The sequence below is a fragment of the Lemur catta genome, chromosome 24 (assembly GCF_020740605.2).
Source record: "Lemur catta isolate mLemCat1 chromosome 24, mLemCat1.pri, whole genome shotgun sequence".
NCBI lineage: Eukaryota > Metazoa > Chordata > Mammalia > Primates > Lemuridae > Lemur > Lemur catta.
In genome coordinates this window covers 192,369-206,398 of record NC_059151.1, presented here as the reverse complement: position 1 = coordinate 206,398, position 14,030 = coordinate 192,369, and the positions used below count along the sequence as shown (strand labels likewise).

General features: G+C 48.0%; 1 protein-coding gene across 2 annotated transcripts in view; it reads right to left on the bottom strand.

Annotated features, from left to right (window-relative positions):
- Positions 1-14,030, bottom strand: part of FRAS1 (Fraser extracellular matrix complex subunit 1) — a 244,094-nt gene that overhangs the window by 44,514 nt on the left and 185,550 nt on the right. The window contains exons 37-45 of one of the 2 annotated variants that reach the window (XM_045536898.1): positions 13,131-13,256; positions 10,958-11,205; positions 6,820-6,968; positions 6,511-6,673; positions 5,126-5,261; positions 2,852-3,042; positions 1,682-1,835; positions 395-658; positions 161-243 (exon numbers count right to left, since the gene is read on the bottom strand). In XM_045536898.1, coding sequence (XP_045392854.1) covers positions 215-243; positions 395-658; positions 1,682-1,835; positions 2,852-3,042; positions 5,126-5,261; positions 6,511-6,673; positions 6,820-6,968; positions 10,958-11,205; positions 13,131-13,256 — 1,460 coding nt within the window. In that variant the 3' untranslated portion in view covers positions 161-214. Of the gene's footprint in view, positions 1-160; positions 244-394; positions 659-1,681; positions 1,836-2,851; positions 3,043-5,125; positions 5,262-6,510; positions 6,674-6,819; positions 6,969-10,957; positions 11,206-13,130; positions 13,257-14,030 lie in introns of those variants that run through there. The other variant, XM_045536896.1, reaches the window with a different exon arrangement.

Genomic DNA, 14,030 nt, shown 5'->3' with positions numbered 1-14,030 from the left:
TTTTTAAATAAGCATCTTGAAAATCCTGCTGTATTTCTTTTGCTGTTTGTTTCCCAGGGGCAGGTAGAACGGGAACAACGTTACAGGAACCTTGCGCCCAAGGGTGGCTGAATAAATTAAGACTTTTGAGAGCCCCGAAAGTACCATAAACTCTTCTCAACCTTCTCTCAGATTTGCAGACAGAGGCATCTGGTCCAGAGAATTTCAGAGGTTCTCATTTGCCACTGACAGTTCTCAGTATCCCTAAAACGAGAGTTCTCTGACGCCCCCGTCCCCCCAGTGCTGAACAGCCAGCTCCAGCCCCACCCACACAACCAGCACGGGGGCACCGCGCACGGGACCAACGAGAAACGAGGCCGGGGGAACCACGGCCACCCTTCCCCTCCCGCGGTACCTGCTGGGAGCCGCAGGCCTCGGTTCACGGCCACGGAGGGCGAGCCGCCGGCCGGCAGGTCTACGTGGATCTCCATCCTCCCCGCGTCCACGTGGAGGCCGTCGGTGAGCGAGAACCGGAACTCGTCCTCTCCCGCGCCAGGGTCACCCGGCCTGTACCCGACCAGCCCTGCCAGGACGTCCTGGTAGGTGAAGGAGGAGCCCTGGGCTAAGACAGTCCCGTTCTCCAGCGGCTCAGAGGCACTTTGCCTGCGGATGAGATCACCTGAGGAGGGAAGTAACGAAAAACAAAGAAACAACGGTGGAATGCATATGGCGCCAAAACACCGCCTGACTTGGCCAACTAGGATGAGCCCAGGGAGAATGTCAAGTAGGACAGAGGCTCTTGGTGCCAACAGCTCAGCATTTTATTTATTTATTTATTACTTATTTTTATTTTTTTGAGGCAGAGTCTCACTCTGTTGCCCTGGCTAGGGTGCCGTGGCGTCAGCCTCGCTCACAGCAACCTCAAACTCCTGGGGTTGAGCGATCCTCCTGCCTCAGCCTCCCGAGTAGCTGGGACTACAGGCATGCGCCACCATGCCCGGCTAATTTTTTCTATATATATTTTTAGTTGTCCAGATAATTTCTTTCTATTTTTAGTAGAGACGGGGTCTTGCTCTTGCTCAGGCTGGTCTTGAACTCCTGAGCTCAAACAATCCTACCACCTCAGCCCCGCAGTGTGCTGGGATTACAGGCAGGAACCACCGCGCGTGGCCCACGGCAACAATTTAATCTTAAAAGACCAACGGGCGTTACTATGGATCGAGATACACCACTCGGGTTCTAGGGCTTTAACTGATACCAGGGAGACGGCACTTAGGACAGAAGTAGGTAGACGATCCCAACAGGGGTTCTGCATCTGGTTCAAACCAGGAAAAGTGCTTTCTTTGCAAAAGGAACAAGCCCGTGAGGACATAGCACACCTCTACAGGGCTGCGTGAGACGGCTGAGGATTGTCAAACAATGAGAAAGGATGTGCAGACTCCAAAACCTGTTTTGCTTGAGGTTCCATAGGAAGCAAGAAAACAGCTGCAATTAAATTTCAGAGACACCAACTTGCTAGGATTGAGGCCTTTTAAACAATCGGTGTCTACCACGACTGCCAAGAATATCAGCTCGCTGTGAATCTGATCACACTTTCATGCAAAGAATGGACCATATTCAGGAAAGGCAAAGAAACAACTGAAATCTGTGTATTTATTCTAATAACCCATCGGGCGTCTCAATTAAGAAGCTTGTGTCCTACCGTGGTCGGGAATCTTCGTCAGCACAAAAACCAGCTCATCGTCCGGCGTGTCCAGGTCCTGTAGACTCAGGGAGGCGGCACCGATCACCACGCCCCGGCGCAGCTGCACCCTGAGGGGCCGCAGGGTCACCTGGGGAGGCTCATCGTTCTTCCTCTGATTAAAGCACAAAACATCAGGTCTCACGCGGATATCGGTTAGAGAGGAAAGAAAACACACGTGGTGCAGATAAAGTATCACCGTCGCAGCAACTTCCATCCTCAAAACGGCATCCAGTGTGTCACCCTCGGTACCTCCCAAGTGAGAGGGTTAGTCTGAGAGAGAGCAAGTCACACCAACAAAACATCCCCGTAAAGGAGAAGCCGACGGACAGGCTACAAAAATCCTCTTGGGTGTCTTCCATAGGGACAACGACCATGTTTTCTGGACCAAAAATATGGACATGTGATGTCACAGGTATATTCTGAGGACAAAGGGCACACACCGTTTGAACTCAGAACTGCCTTGGAAAACCCTAAGCATATCCAGTACCCGCAGGAGGACACTGTGTTTGGAAGTGCAGGTTTCTAACGCTGCCTCCCTGCCCTGGTGCCGGCCCCTTCCCATGGCTGCCCTCGGAGGGCCGAGGGTCCGCACTTCCTATTTCCCCAGGGCAGAAGGTGCTCCATGCTGAGATTTATCTTCTCTCTCTCTCTCTCTCTCTCTCTCTCTCTCTCTCTCGGTAGAGCCAGTCTGTGTAGTTGCTCAAATGTGAATAAATACAACATCAAGGAACATACTTCTTTGATGTTACAATTAAATGAATAAATGAATTAAAAAATAAGGCAAACATGCATACAGAACCACACACAACAATTTCAGAGAACAACAGGCATCGATTAGTTTTCATCTAAATACAGGCCTGGCAACGCTTTTCTGTCTGACCCTCACAAACTGTTTTCCCACAGAATGAATACATTCTACCCTGAAACAGAAATTCAGATTTTTAGCTCAGACCTTCCCCAAATGCCAACCTTAATTCTACAAGTTTCCCAAAGGCTGTATTTTAAAAGTGACCTTTAGAATTGAAGGTCAAGTCCCATCCTCTCTGCTTCTGAGTCCATGGAGAGAGCTACATAACGGTGTGATTCTGTGGTCGGAGGTTCAACCGCTCCGACTTCTGGAGTCTTTACCTCAATGGTGATGTTGATGCTGTGAATTTCCGAACGACGGGCTCCGTCACTCACGTAGAAGCTAAAAACATCCTGCGTCGGCTCGACGCTTTCGTGCACACTCTGGAAGTAGTAAATGTAGTTTTCCAGGACGTCTTGAACAGGGAATGACGCCTCCCGGTCACTGGCAGTTTCAGGGCCAAAACGATCACCTACGTCAAGAGCAAGAGAGAATTTTTACCTCGATCCACCAGCTCCTGCTCACTAGGTTGAACTAGGGAACGAGAGGTCGTTTTCAGCCGAAGATAAACGTGCTTGAGGGTGAAGCTGGGGGAGGGGTGAGCACGAGGCCAGGACTGGGAGACCCGGGGTGGATCACAGTTTCCCGACTATTTCTCCTCCATGAAGGGACACACCTGTCCTTCTATCTCCACAGGGAATCGAATGAGATGACATACCAAGAAAGGCACTCAGAATGTTATTATTTTACATGACATAGAGTCGCTGGTGGTTTTCTTAGGAATCTGAAAACGTAAGTCCCGGGGCAGTAACGGGACAGAAGTAAAGATTCCACCGTGAGCTCCGGCGACTTTCAAAGCCGTTCTGTCCTGCTGCACATCCTGCAACCGGAACCTTCTTTCTCCACTTGGGGGATGGTCATCTAAGAAACTTCCCCATCGTGTTTTCATCTGACTGCCGGCTCCTTAAGGAAACCTCTGCACGGCTTGGGTGACAGCACACTACGGTGACGCCCCGGGACCTGCCAGACGCCGAGGTTCCCGGTGCCTCTCAGAGCCCCACGGAAAGTGCTGGCTCCAGTTGACCCTTCTTCTCACCCCAACTCCCAACGCCGTAAAAGGCCCTGGGAACGAGTGAGCGACGTCTAAATGGTGGATGTCTTGTCTTTTAGTTGATTCTAATCTGAATCTAATTGACTGATTTTAAATCGTCACCACGATGTTCTTCTACAGAGAGAACACAGAATCCCAGTGCCTGCAAACGTTCCCTGGCTACAAATCAGCATGGCAGACGCGAAGGCCACAGAGCCGGGGAGACGCCCCTGTGCACGGCACACCCGGCTTCCCAGGGTGACAGGGTGACATGAGCACGTCAGGGAGGCTCGGTGGGAAGCATGTGGGGGGCAGGGCGGGGAGACCATCCTCCCCCCGCAGAACACGCCATTTCTCCCGTCCCTCTAGACCCCCACGAACTCTCGAGCTGCAACTCAAACGTCCCTTCCTCAGGCTCCTGTGCCCCCCAGCAAGCAAGTGCTTCGTCCTCTGCTCAGGGCCCTGCCCCGTCCCCGTCCTGGTGGCTTCACTGACTGCAGTTTATCGGGCTGCGTCTCTGTCCCCCACACGGGGCACAGCCTGAGTCCTGCTCCTCTTCACACCCCTCGTTTCCCGCACAGACATTTAGGGACATGAACCTAATTCGCAATACACACATCCGAGTGCTCACGTTGAAAGGCCACCAAACGCGTGTCTGGTGGCCCGGCTGGACCCCGGGCCCCAAGCTGGCCGCAGACACCTGCCGTCAGTGGCCGCTCTGTGGGAGCTGCCGGCTGCACGGCCTTCGGGGCCACGTGCGGGTGCTCGGGACTCTGCGCGGGGACAGCCGCACAGCCACCTGCCATGAGCTGTCCCAGCCCAGCCACAGCGGGACAGGACATGGCCTTGTGCAGCTCCTTCCCTGGGACGTCCCCCCCTGGGTCCCGGGCAGATGGTGCGGGGGAGGGCGAGGAAGAGGGCGAGGAAGAGGGTGAGGAAGAGGGTGAGGAAGAGGGTGTCGCAGACAGACCGATGTGTTTCAATTCACGTCACAGCCACGGAAGAGCCCAGACACAGGCTACGGTTCTGCCAAACTGTGGCCTCACAAGACAAGGACGGGAGTTTTCACTTCCTGGGTGCTCAGTTCTGAGTATGATCCTCAAGCCCCTCTGCCCTCATTGCCGGCACCCAGATCCTCCACCCTGCCTGATGGTTCAACCAGCGTTTATTCACTTTCTCGCATCTCACACGATATTCTCATTTGTTAGGGTTTTCATTTCTCTCCCTCCAACGTTGGAGATCCGAGGCGCCACGGAGACAGGGGTTTTGTCTGTTCTGGTCACTGACGTGCACACAGAAAACGCCCAGTAGATTTCTGTTAAACGAACGAACCCTTCTTTCCTTCCCTTTCCTTGAAACGGTTCCATTCCTCGCAGGGTTTCCACCTCGAGGGTTAACGGGACACACGTCCTCCCCCTCTGTGCTCCCCTCTCCCGGGCCTGGACGTCCCCCCAGCGAGCCGCACCTGTCCCCGTGTTCTCGATGCAGCCGTATCTGGGCAGGACACTCAGTGTGATCACGGCGTCTCCCTGCAGGTTGTCGTGGTCCTCGGTGGCAAAGAAATGGTGGAACGAGAGCGGGGCTCGCCCTCCCTCCTCCACCTAAGGGAGAAGAGCACACGGGAGCCCTCAGGTGACCGAGCCCTCAGGTGACCGTGCAAAGGGCAGGGGCAGGCCCAGTCCTCCCTTGGGCCCGGGGAGCGACTCTGTCCTCCAGGTGGTCTCACCCAGATAAAGGCCCCTTGACTCCCTCGTGTCACACACTTCCAGGTGTGCAGGGGAAGGGTCACCACGTCTGAGAGCCAGTGCTCATGTCCACGCAGGGAGGAAATAAACCGGTATAAGAAAAGCCGTTGCTCTAACTAACTTTCTCCTGACTCGGGGCGAGGGGATGGGACAACCGGCTCCCCCAGCTACGGAAACAGAAAAATGGGAGGAATGTCAGGACCATTTAGAAACAACTCAGAGCTTTACGGAGCCTCAAGTTGTTCAACAGAACCAGAAAAGCTCTTGAGTTTTTGCCATTACGGCAGAGCAGGAAGAGGGCAGTGAATTAACATCTATGGAATCCCTGCCATGAACAAGGCAGTGTGCCATGGATTTTGATGCTCTTTTATTAACCATCAGAGAAATCCTTTATGTAGTAGGAATAGCACTATTTTAAAGACAAGAGCTGGGCGTGGTGGTCCTGGGGGGTGGTCTCGGCTACTCGGGAGGCTGAAGGGGGGAGGATCGCTAGAGCCCAGGACTCGGAGTCCAGCCTGGGAAACATAGCGAGACCTCATCTCTAAAAAAAAATTTCTTTTTTAAAGATGAGGAAACTGAGGCTAAGGAGGATTAAATACTTGGTCCCAGGTCACTAAGCTATTAAGTAACAAAACTGACACTTGAACTCAAATCTGGGTGACTAATGAGCGAGACACACTATACCGGCCCCTTCCCCAAGGAACTGTCAATTAATGCTGTTAATTAAGTACTGATGTGGTTTAAGGAGTGACTTGGGGGCTTGTCCACGTTCTCGTTGCTGCCAACATTAGACTGTAAACTCCTCAAAGATATATCCTATTTTTAATTTTATTCCCAATACTAACAACATCTAGCATAGTGTCCAGCACATACATTTTTGTTGACTAATTAAATAACGCAGATATAATGATGTGATCTTCTTTACGCTTATTTATATACTTTTTGGAAAACTCATTACTGAAAACCATGCATATCGCGATACCACTGCCTAGATATTTGGGGGGGGGGATGGGGCAGCCAATTTAGGCAGAAATCCTTTTCTTAGGTTTCCACAGATTTCGGCTCCCTGCAGCACTCACTGTTTACTGATCTGAGAGTTGCTCACCGTGATAAGGTCAGCGAAAGCGAGCACTGGAGGTGGATTTTCAGCAGGAGTAATGACGATGGTAAACATCTGATTGTCCAGGTGGTTGTGGTCCCCGTCGGAGACAGAGAAGTAGAAGCTGTCAGTGATCAGAGGACCCTCCACTTCAAACCCGGCCGAGTATCTGCAAAAGGCCAAAAGGAATCAAAGCAATGAGACACGCTGACAAGCCCGGTTAGATGTCTGCACCTTTGCTTAAAAAAGGGAGTTACCAGCAGTTGCTTAAACAGTTTAACAGACTTTTTAAAAACTCTGTCAAATAACACATACCTAATTTTCTCGTTGTTGATGTCTTCCATCGTGAAATTTGAAAGCTCTGTGAGTTCTTCCACCTCAGGTCCTGAGGTTCTCAGGAGAGTGCCGTACGTCGGCAGAGAACTCAACCGAATCCAGATCTCCGCGTCGGGGGAAGAATCGTCCTAGTCAGGCAAACACGAGGCAGGACGTGAACGCACATTCGCAGGAATAAATACTTCCAGAAGTCTAGGGGCTGTGGCTGCTAACTTTCTCTGCTAATCGGAAAAGTCTCTCTCTCTTTGTCACAAGGCAACACCGTGTCAAACCATATGAAAAATCCCGTGTTTACTGCTCCTAAAATGCCTCTTCGATAGCATCTTTTTCTAAGAGTAGCTCAAGATAAGAGTAGGGAGATGCACTTTAGGTACAGGGCATAAAACAAAGAGACGACCTATTGTTCTAGCAAGAGCCGCACACGATATTGTTTTTATTACGAGCATCTAGTGAGGAATAAAACATGGTCAGCTGGAAGTCTTCTATCTATAAACAAAGATGTAGGCTGCTTCTAGAATGTCTAAGGACGGTTTGCTTTTTAGAAACAGGTAAAATTCCACTATAACATACAATACAATGATAAAATCCTGTGAGATAGAATTATTTAGCTGAGCCAATGACTTACTCTAACATCAACATGGCAACATTTTGGATTAACAAGAGAATGTACGAAGCCGTGTGGATTTCATTCCATCAGGATTGAATCCGTGAGTGTTCACGCCCCAAGATGCCTAATCTTAACAGAGACCATTTCCTTCCCTCCCCTCCAACATTGTTTATTGAGAAATAAAATTGATTTTCTGTGTTTCTACATGGACAATAACGATGTCTTAATGGACACTTTCCTTTTTCTTCAAGGCTATTTTTGGTAACGTCTGGGAGGCAAGGCAACATCTTGGAAAGTTTCCCTGCGTCATTTGTCTTTTAGAGCTGCTGACTGTGAAAACGGGGGCATCCTACGCTTTGCCAGAGCAACAATGAAAATAAATGTTGCACGGTCAGTTGTATTTCCAAATGCAGGTTTTCATGGCTATGGCTACATTGCACAGTTAGCTGAGGTGCAGGATCGGGAATTCATGTGTTCTGAGGCTAATAGTCCATTGAGTGAGTATAACGCAAGGTATCCGTCATCCTGTTGGTGGCATCTGGCTGGTGTCACTATTTCTGCTGTTACCAATGGTTCTGTTGTGAATGTTCTTTGGTATATACGTGACAGTTCCTCTTGGGTAGACGTCCAGGGTGAAGTGGCTAGGGTCTATGAATATCCACCCTCACAAGACAATGCCAAATTCTCCCCCAAAGTGGTTGAGCAAAGAACTTTCCACAGATACATTTCTTCTGCGTCCCCTGGTCACTAATAAAGGTGAATATCTCTTCATTTGTGGATCGACCATGGGGCTCCTCCTCTGTGAAATTCCTGTTCGTGTCTCTTGCTCATTTTTTCCTATTGGATTATCTTTTCTTCTTGATCTGCAGAAGTTTTACGTTTTGTTATTTTTTTGTTATACGTGCTACAAATGTCTCTTTCTAATTTGTAGCTCTGTTTTCTGCCTTTATGGTGTGTTTGAATGAATACAAATTTAATTTTATTATAGTCAAATCCATCAATCTTTTATAGTTAGCACTTTTTGTTTCTAGTTTAAGAAATTCTTCTCTTTCTCAATATCATAAAGATATTTATCTAAAACCTACAAAGAACTATAAAATTTTGCTTATAGCATTTACGTGCTTGATCTGTCTGGAGTTCATATCTGCGTGGGATGTGAGGTAGCCGCACAAGTTCATTTTTTTGCTGCATGAACAATCATTTTGTGCAGGTCCATGTGTTAAAACGTTCCTCCTGCTGCCGCTGACTGGGCTCTCTCTGCTTTATGTCTGAGTTCCCCGAGTGGCTCTGCTTCCGGAGCCTCCAATATATTCCTGGGCTCCCCTGTTTTCAACACCATGTGTTTATCATAAATTTGGATATCTGGTAGGGAAGCCCCTTTGCCATCTACCATTCTTTTCCAGAATTTTGGCCCTTTATTCTTTCTTAGATATTTTAGAATCAGTCCATCATAAAATGTCCATTGGACTTTTGATTGGAACTGAATTGAACTGAAAGACCATTTGGTGGGGGTACTGGTATCTTTTCAATAGTAGATGTTCCTGCTCATGAATAGGACCCATCTCTTCACTTATTTAGTGCTTTTTAAACATCTGTCAATTAAGTGTTACAATTTCCCCTGTAGAAGTACTGTCTGATTTTTGTTAGATTTAGTCCAAAGGACATGATTTTTGTAATGCTATTATAAATGGTACCTTTTTAGTTATATTTACTGGTTATTTCTTTGCTTATGTATAGCAATACCATTGCTGTCTGTTCATCTTATATCTGGTCCCTTGGTAAATTCTCCTCCTATTTCTAATACTTTGCTAAGAGATTCTTTTGGATTTTTCTATCTAGTCAGTCACAGCTTCAATTCTCCCCAGAAGTTATGCATCTTTTTTACATCGCTTCTTATGTCTGCGATGTCACTATACATGGCATCACATTTTGAATGATTTTATTTTGGGCCGGTGCATAGAAATGCTATTACCTTTTTAAGATTAATTGTATCCTCCCCCCAAGTTACAGATGAGAAAACTGAGGCCTAGAGAGTCTGAATAACTTGCCAAGGGTCACTGTGCTAGTAAGTGGTGAGTCTGGATTAAAACCCACCATCCATCCTCACTCCAGAACCAATACCGTCCCTCCCCCACCTGGTCACTCGCAGAGCAAACGTGCACCTAAAACTGCTGTTAAGAAGCAAATCCCACTTTATGATGCTTCCAACATCATATCACTGGGATTTCAGATGGCCCTTCCAGTCTTTCTAGATAGTCACTGAGAACTTTCTAACTATGCATGTCTGGAAAAATTTTTCCATGACACTAAGTACAAATTCTTCCACAACCCTCAGAGAAAGTCAGTGTAGAACCTAGCTAAGTCTTTAAAACGTGTGCTGGGCTTCTGGGGGGGCTAGAATGGTTCTTCTGGAGTCTTTCTGCTCTGGTGGGTAAGTTCACATTCAATCAGTCTCTGACAATACGTGTTCGGCTGCGACAGGCCTGCATTTTGACATGCAGCCTATAACACGCAGCTAATGGGCAGGAACCGGTCCCGGAGAGCTATTCTGGTATGCGGAACATTTTTCAAGCCTTGGCGACCTATTGATTAAATCTGAATTCATACATTTTTATGAATTCATGAGCTTCATAAGACTCAAAAGACCATAACCTATGGTAAAAATCACCTGTCAATTAAAAAAAACAAAATCAAAGCTGTTCTGAAACTACAGTGGACCCATGAGAAGAGTCAGGGTGGAACGCAGTTTCTCATCATTTCAGGAAAGACCATTTGAGGGGAAAATCTGTGCAAAAGCAATTGTTCCCAGGCCAATGCTTTATCTTACATGCTACTGTTCAGGACGAGATTTTATAGCAAGATTCTTCGGCCCAGAAAAGGATTACTCAAAACTCTATGGTGTTGAGAAAAAATCAGGATCACTTATCAAGTTAGGGCCAGACTCGGGGGGGAAAGCCTGAGTCCTCGATTCTCCCCAGGGTCCCCCAGGGTCCCCTCAGCCACGCCGCTTCCCCTGGAGCACGAAAGGGAGGTCGAGTCAGTGATCCCGCTTGGGGCCTGGCTGGGGGCCGCAGGGACGTGCCGTGTTTCACCCACAGTGGACTTGAACCAACGCGGACGCTTTATCTCGGGGGCCACTGCTAGCCCTGGCCCAGGTAAGCTCCAAAATGCTCTTTCTCTAAAACTCCCATTGGAAACATAATGCGTGGAGCTCCGACAAAGGGGGCCTGGGCTTTTTTGGCACTGGCACTGTTTGCTGTCGACAACCACCCAGCCTCCACCTGCTCGTGTGTGTTCACTACAGTCTTGCTCATTTACGCGTCTGCTCACGAGGCACTAGGAGAGGCCGGGACGGACGGTGTTCCTGCTCCTAGGATGGAACCGCAGGGAAGCTGAGGAAAAGGTTCCTTCCGTGGCCACACACCTGCCACCGCGAACCCTCGGCCAGGGCACTGCCAGGCAGCCCCTGCAGCAGGTGCGGTGGGGAACGGGAACAAAGCGAGGACTCACCTCGTAGGCAAGGTGGGACCTGGTGATCGTGCCTGTGCTTTTACCGGCGACGGTCATGCTCAGAGGGGAACCCGCAGCCGGCCGAGGCCCCCGGCCCTCCGACGGCGACACCCGCACCCGCACGTCCACCGCCGTCACCGTGACGCCGTCCCTGACGGAGATCCCCAGGCTGTCCTCCCGGGCAGGGGAGCCGTCGTGCAAGTACTGCAGAGCGCCTTTCTCCACGTCCTCGTAGGTGAAAGCGTCACCTTCCAGGAACAAAACAGATTGCAAAACCGACTGCGTCTGGGAACGAGGCTTTTCATCTGTGCAGCACCTTTCTTCCCGGGATGTCAAGATACACGCAGGATCACAAGCTCGGGGGTTACAAACTAATTGATCCAACCACCCACCCAGCATCGGATTCCCTTTACACCACTTTGGGAAACGGTGATCAGCTCGTCCTTCGACATTTCTCAAGGTGGGAGGCTCACTGTTCTACAAGGCAGCTAATTCTACGGTAGATGGCTCTAATTTTTTTTTAAAGTTCTTAATGATATTGAGCTAAAAAATCTGCCTCTGTAGGATCCACTGATCATTCCTAGCTCTAGAAAAATAAAGAACAACCCTCTATTCTTTAAGATGCCCCTTCTGGAATCTAATCTTGATACTGAAATTAAAAAAAAAAACTTAAGATAATAAATTATGCTTGACGAACCTGTAAGAGGTCTTTGCTTTAATTGGGGTGGGGTTTACAAGGTTTCTAAAATTAAAAATGAAAAATATACTTTAAGTTGGAACCCCAAACTATGTAGTCTAGAGAACTAATTTGTGATAGGTTTAATAGGTATTGTGTGAAAAAAGTTTCAAGGTTAGATACGCTTGGGGAAAATGGAAACAAGCAAAATTTAAAATGTAATTTTTTTAAGCTGCAGGACCAGGAATTTAAAAATTATTAGTACACAAACATTAAAGCTTCTCGACCTTATCGTGGACACTTTTCTGTGGGAAACGCTCTCGGCGCCATGAGCTGTGATGACTCCATAGAGGACAGCTGACAAACTGCTCCTCTTGGACACTACACTCAACTCTATCTTCTTTTAGATTATTGGCCCTAACAATTGGAGTTAGGTAATGAGATAAAATAATTTACTCATTCTCCATATTTATCTTCCAAGCCTTTTATTTCAACATTATGTCAGTATGTTTTATTGGTGCTAGTGGTATTAGGCCTAGAGAAGGGCAATAAGACTTTTCATAAACATCTTTAGATCTTATATATTAACTGCACAAATATAGGCTAAATGCAATGTTAAAGAAACTGCAACGATTGTAATGTTTCTAAAGCAGTTCCTTTGTAATGTTTCAAATTTATTCTAATAACACTTCTTTTGTCCAGTAAAAATTTTTAAAAGTCTACCTTTGGGACTCCCAAATGCCTATTAGTTGTTTTTAAAAATTCCATCTAGCTTCAAGGGCAAAGATCTGCCCACCAGAGATATACGGTCTATTAGTGCAGCCGTACGAGGGTTCACATGAAGGGTTGAGCACAGGGTGTTGGAATAAGATGTAGCTTTCTGAGGTGACTACCTGGAAAAGGATAATAGTCCTTTGATACGTAAGGGCTGACTATTAAAAAAATTAGATGTTCCTTCTATTTTTCTGTATTTTCAACATGTACTACTTTTTTATAATCAGAGACAGCACAGTAAATATTATTTTGGGAAACCGCTCACGTTACCACACTGTTACGCTGCACAGATAATACTTGAGAAATGTGCTCCCGTTTTTGAAATAAAGATACACAGTTAACACTGACAGAGTCATTGCTGAAAACACTGTGATGATTCACATACCAGACGGACAAACTCATCTCTGTGAACAAACTGCAGGAAGGAGGCAGCTGATACCCCTGAGGTGTTGTCTGAAATGCATTTGCTCTGAGTTTCAGGAATCAACCCGTTTCACCTCTAATTCAAGGTGTTCATAGTTTCTGAGGTGGGGACAGGGGCAGGTGGCGGGGAGGGTGGGAGGGGTCTGATGAAGTTGCAAAGGCCAATGAACTACACACAGCAGGAAGCATCTCCTCAAAGCCTGTCCCACAGAGACACTCTTTCTCCTGTCTGAGACACAGGAAGCTGCCTGTAGAGCAAAGAAACCCTCCGAGCAGGTCAGGGACAGAGGGCGCAGTCACCTGCAGCCATGGGCCTTTGGAACTCGGCTGGGGACTTCGGCAGCACGCCGTGCTGGGGCGGTCGCCGGAGCTCAAAGAAGAGATCTTCGAGTGCTATCTCGGCATCTCTCCCGACCAGCTGAAGTCCTGCGGCAAAGAGAACAAAGCTCGGTGACAGAGAACGGGCACATTAAAAACCGTATAATGCTCAGTGCACATCAAAGCCACAGGCCAGGCCGGAAGCCATGTGGTGAGTGATCAGAAAGTGCACAAGAGCGAAAACTGACAGCATAGTCAATTTCCAAATTCCAGGTAGATTTTTCCAAAAGGCCACTTACAAGTCGGGAGTTCTGAGTTCAGAGCACCCATTTTCTTCCGTACAAATGAGGGCATGCACAGCGGAAGCTGACAGTGGGTCAGTCCAGACCAGCTGGGGTGGATTTTCTTCCAGAAAATACTCCCACAAATTATTTTTCCTTTTCATTGTTCCTTCCCTTCTTATTTTTCTGAATCTACAGGCGGCCACAACGGCCATCATGAGAGAGGGACGGCATCAGGTCGGAGTGACAGCTGGCTTTGTGCACACGGCTGGTTCCGACAATTATTAATTTTAAGGCAAAACCCACATGTAGAAACTGAATAAGGATCTGTGGTGCACACCCAACAAAAATCTCAACACTTACTGCTTACCGAGAAAATGTTCTTGGTAGAAGAATAAACTTCTAAAGAGTAAATATGCTAATAAGTAAATAAAAACATGTGCAAAAAATAACGGGGTCCCCTCCAGCTCTTCACAGCTTCTGAAGGTGACTGCGGTCTGTCACCTCTCCCGCTACGCTTCACCTTGGGAACAAGAGCAGTCACTGAAGCCCACTACCCTCCACATCCTCCTCTCTGCTCTCTCTGTTACTCTGTATTTTA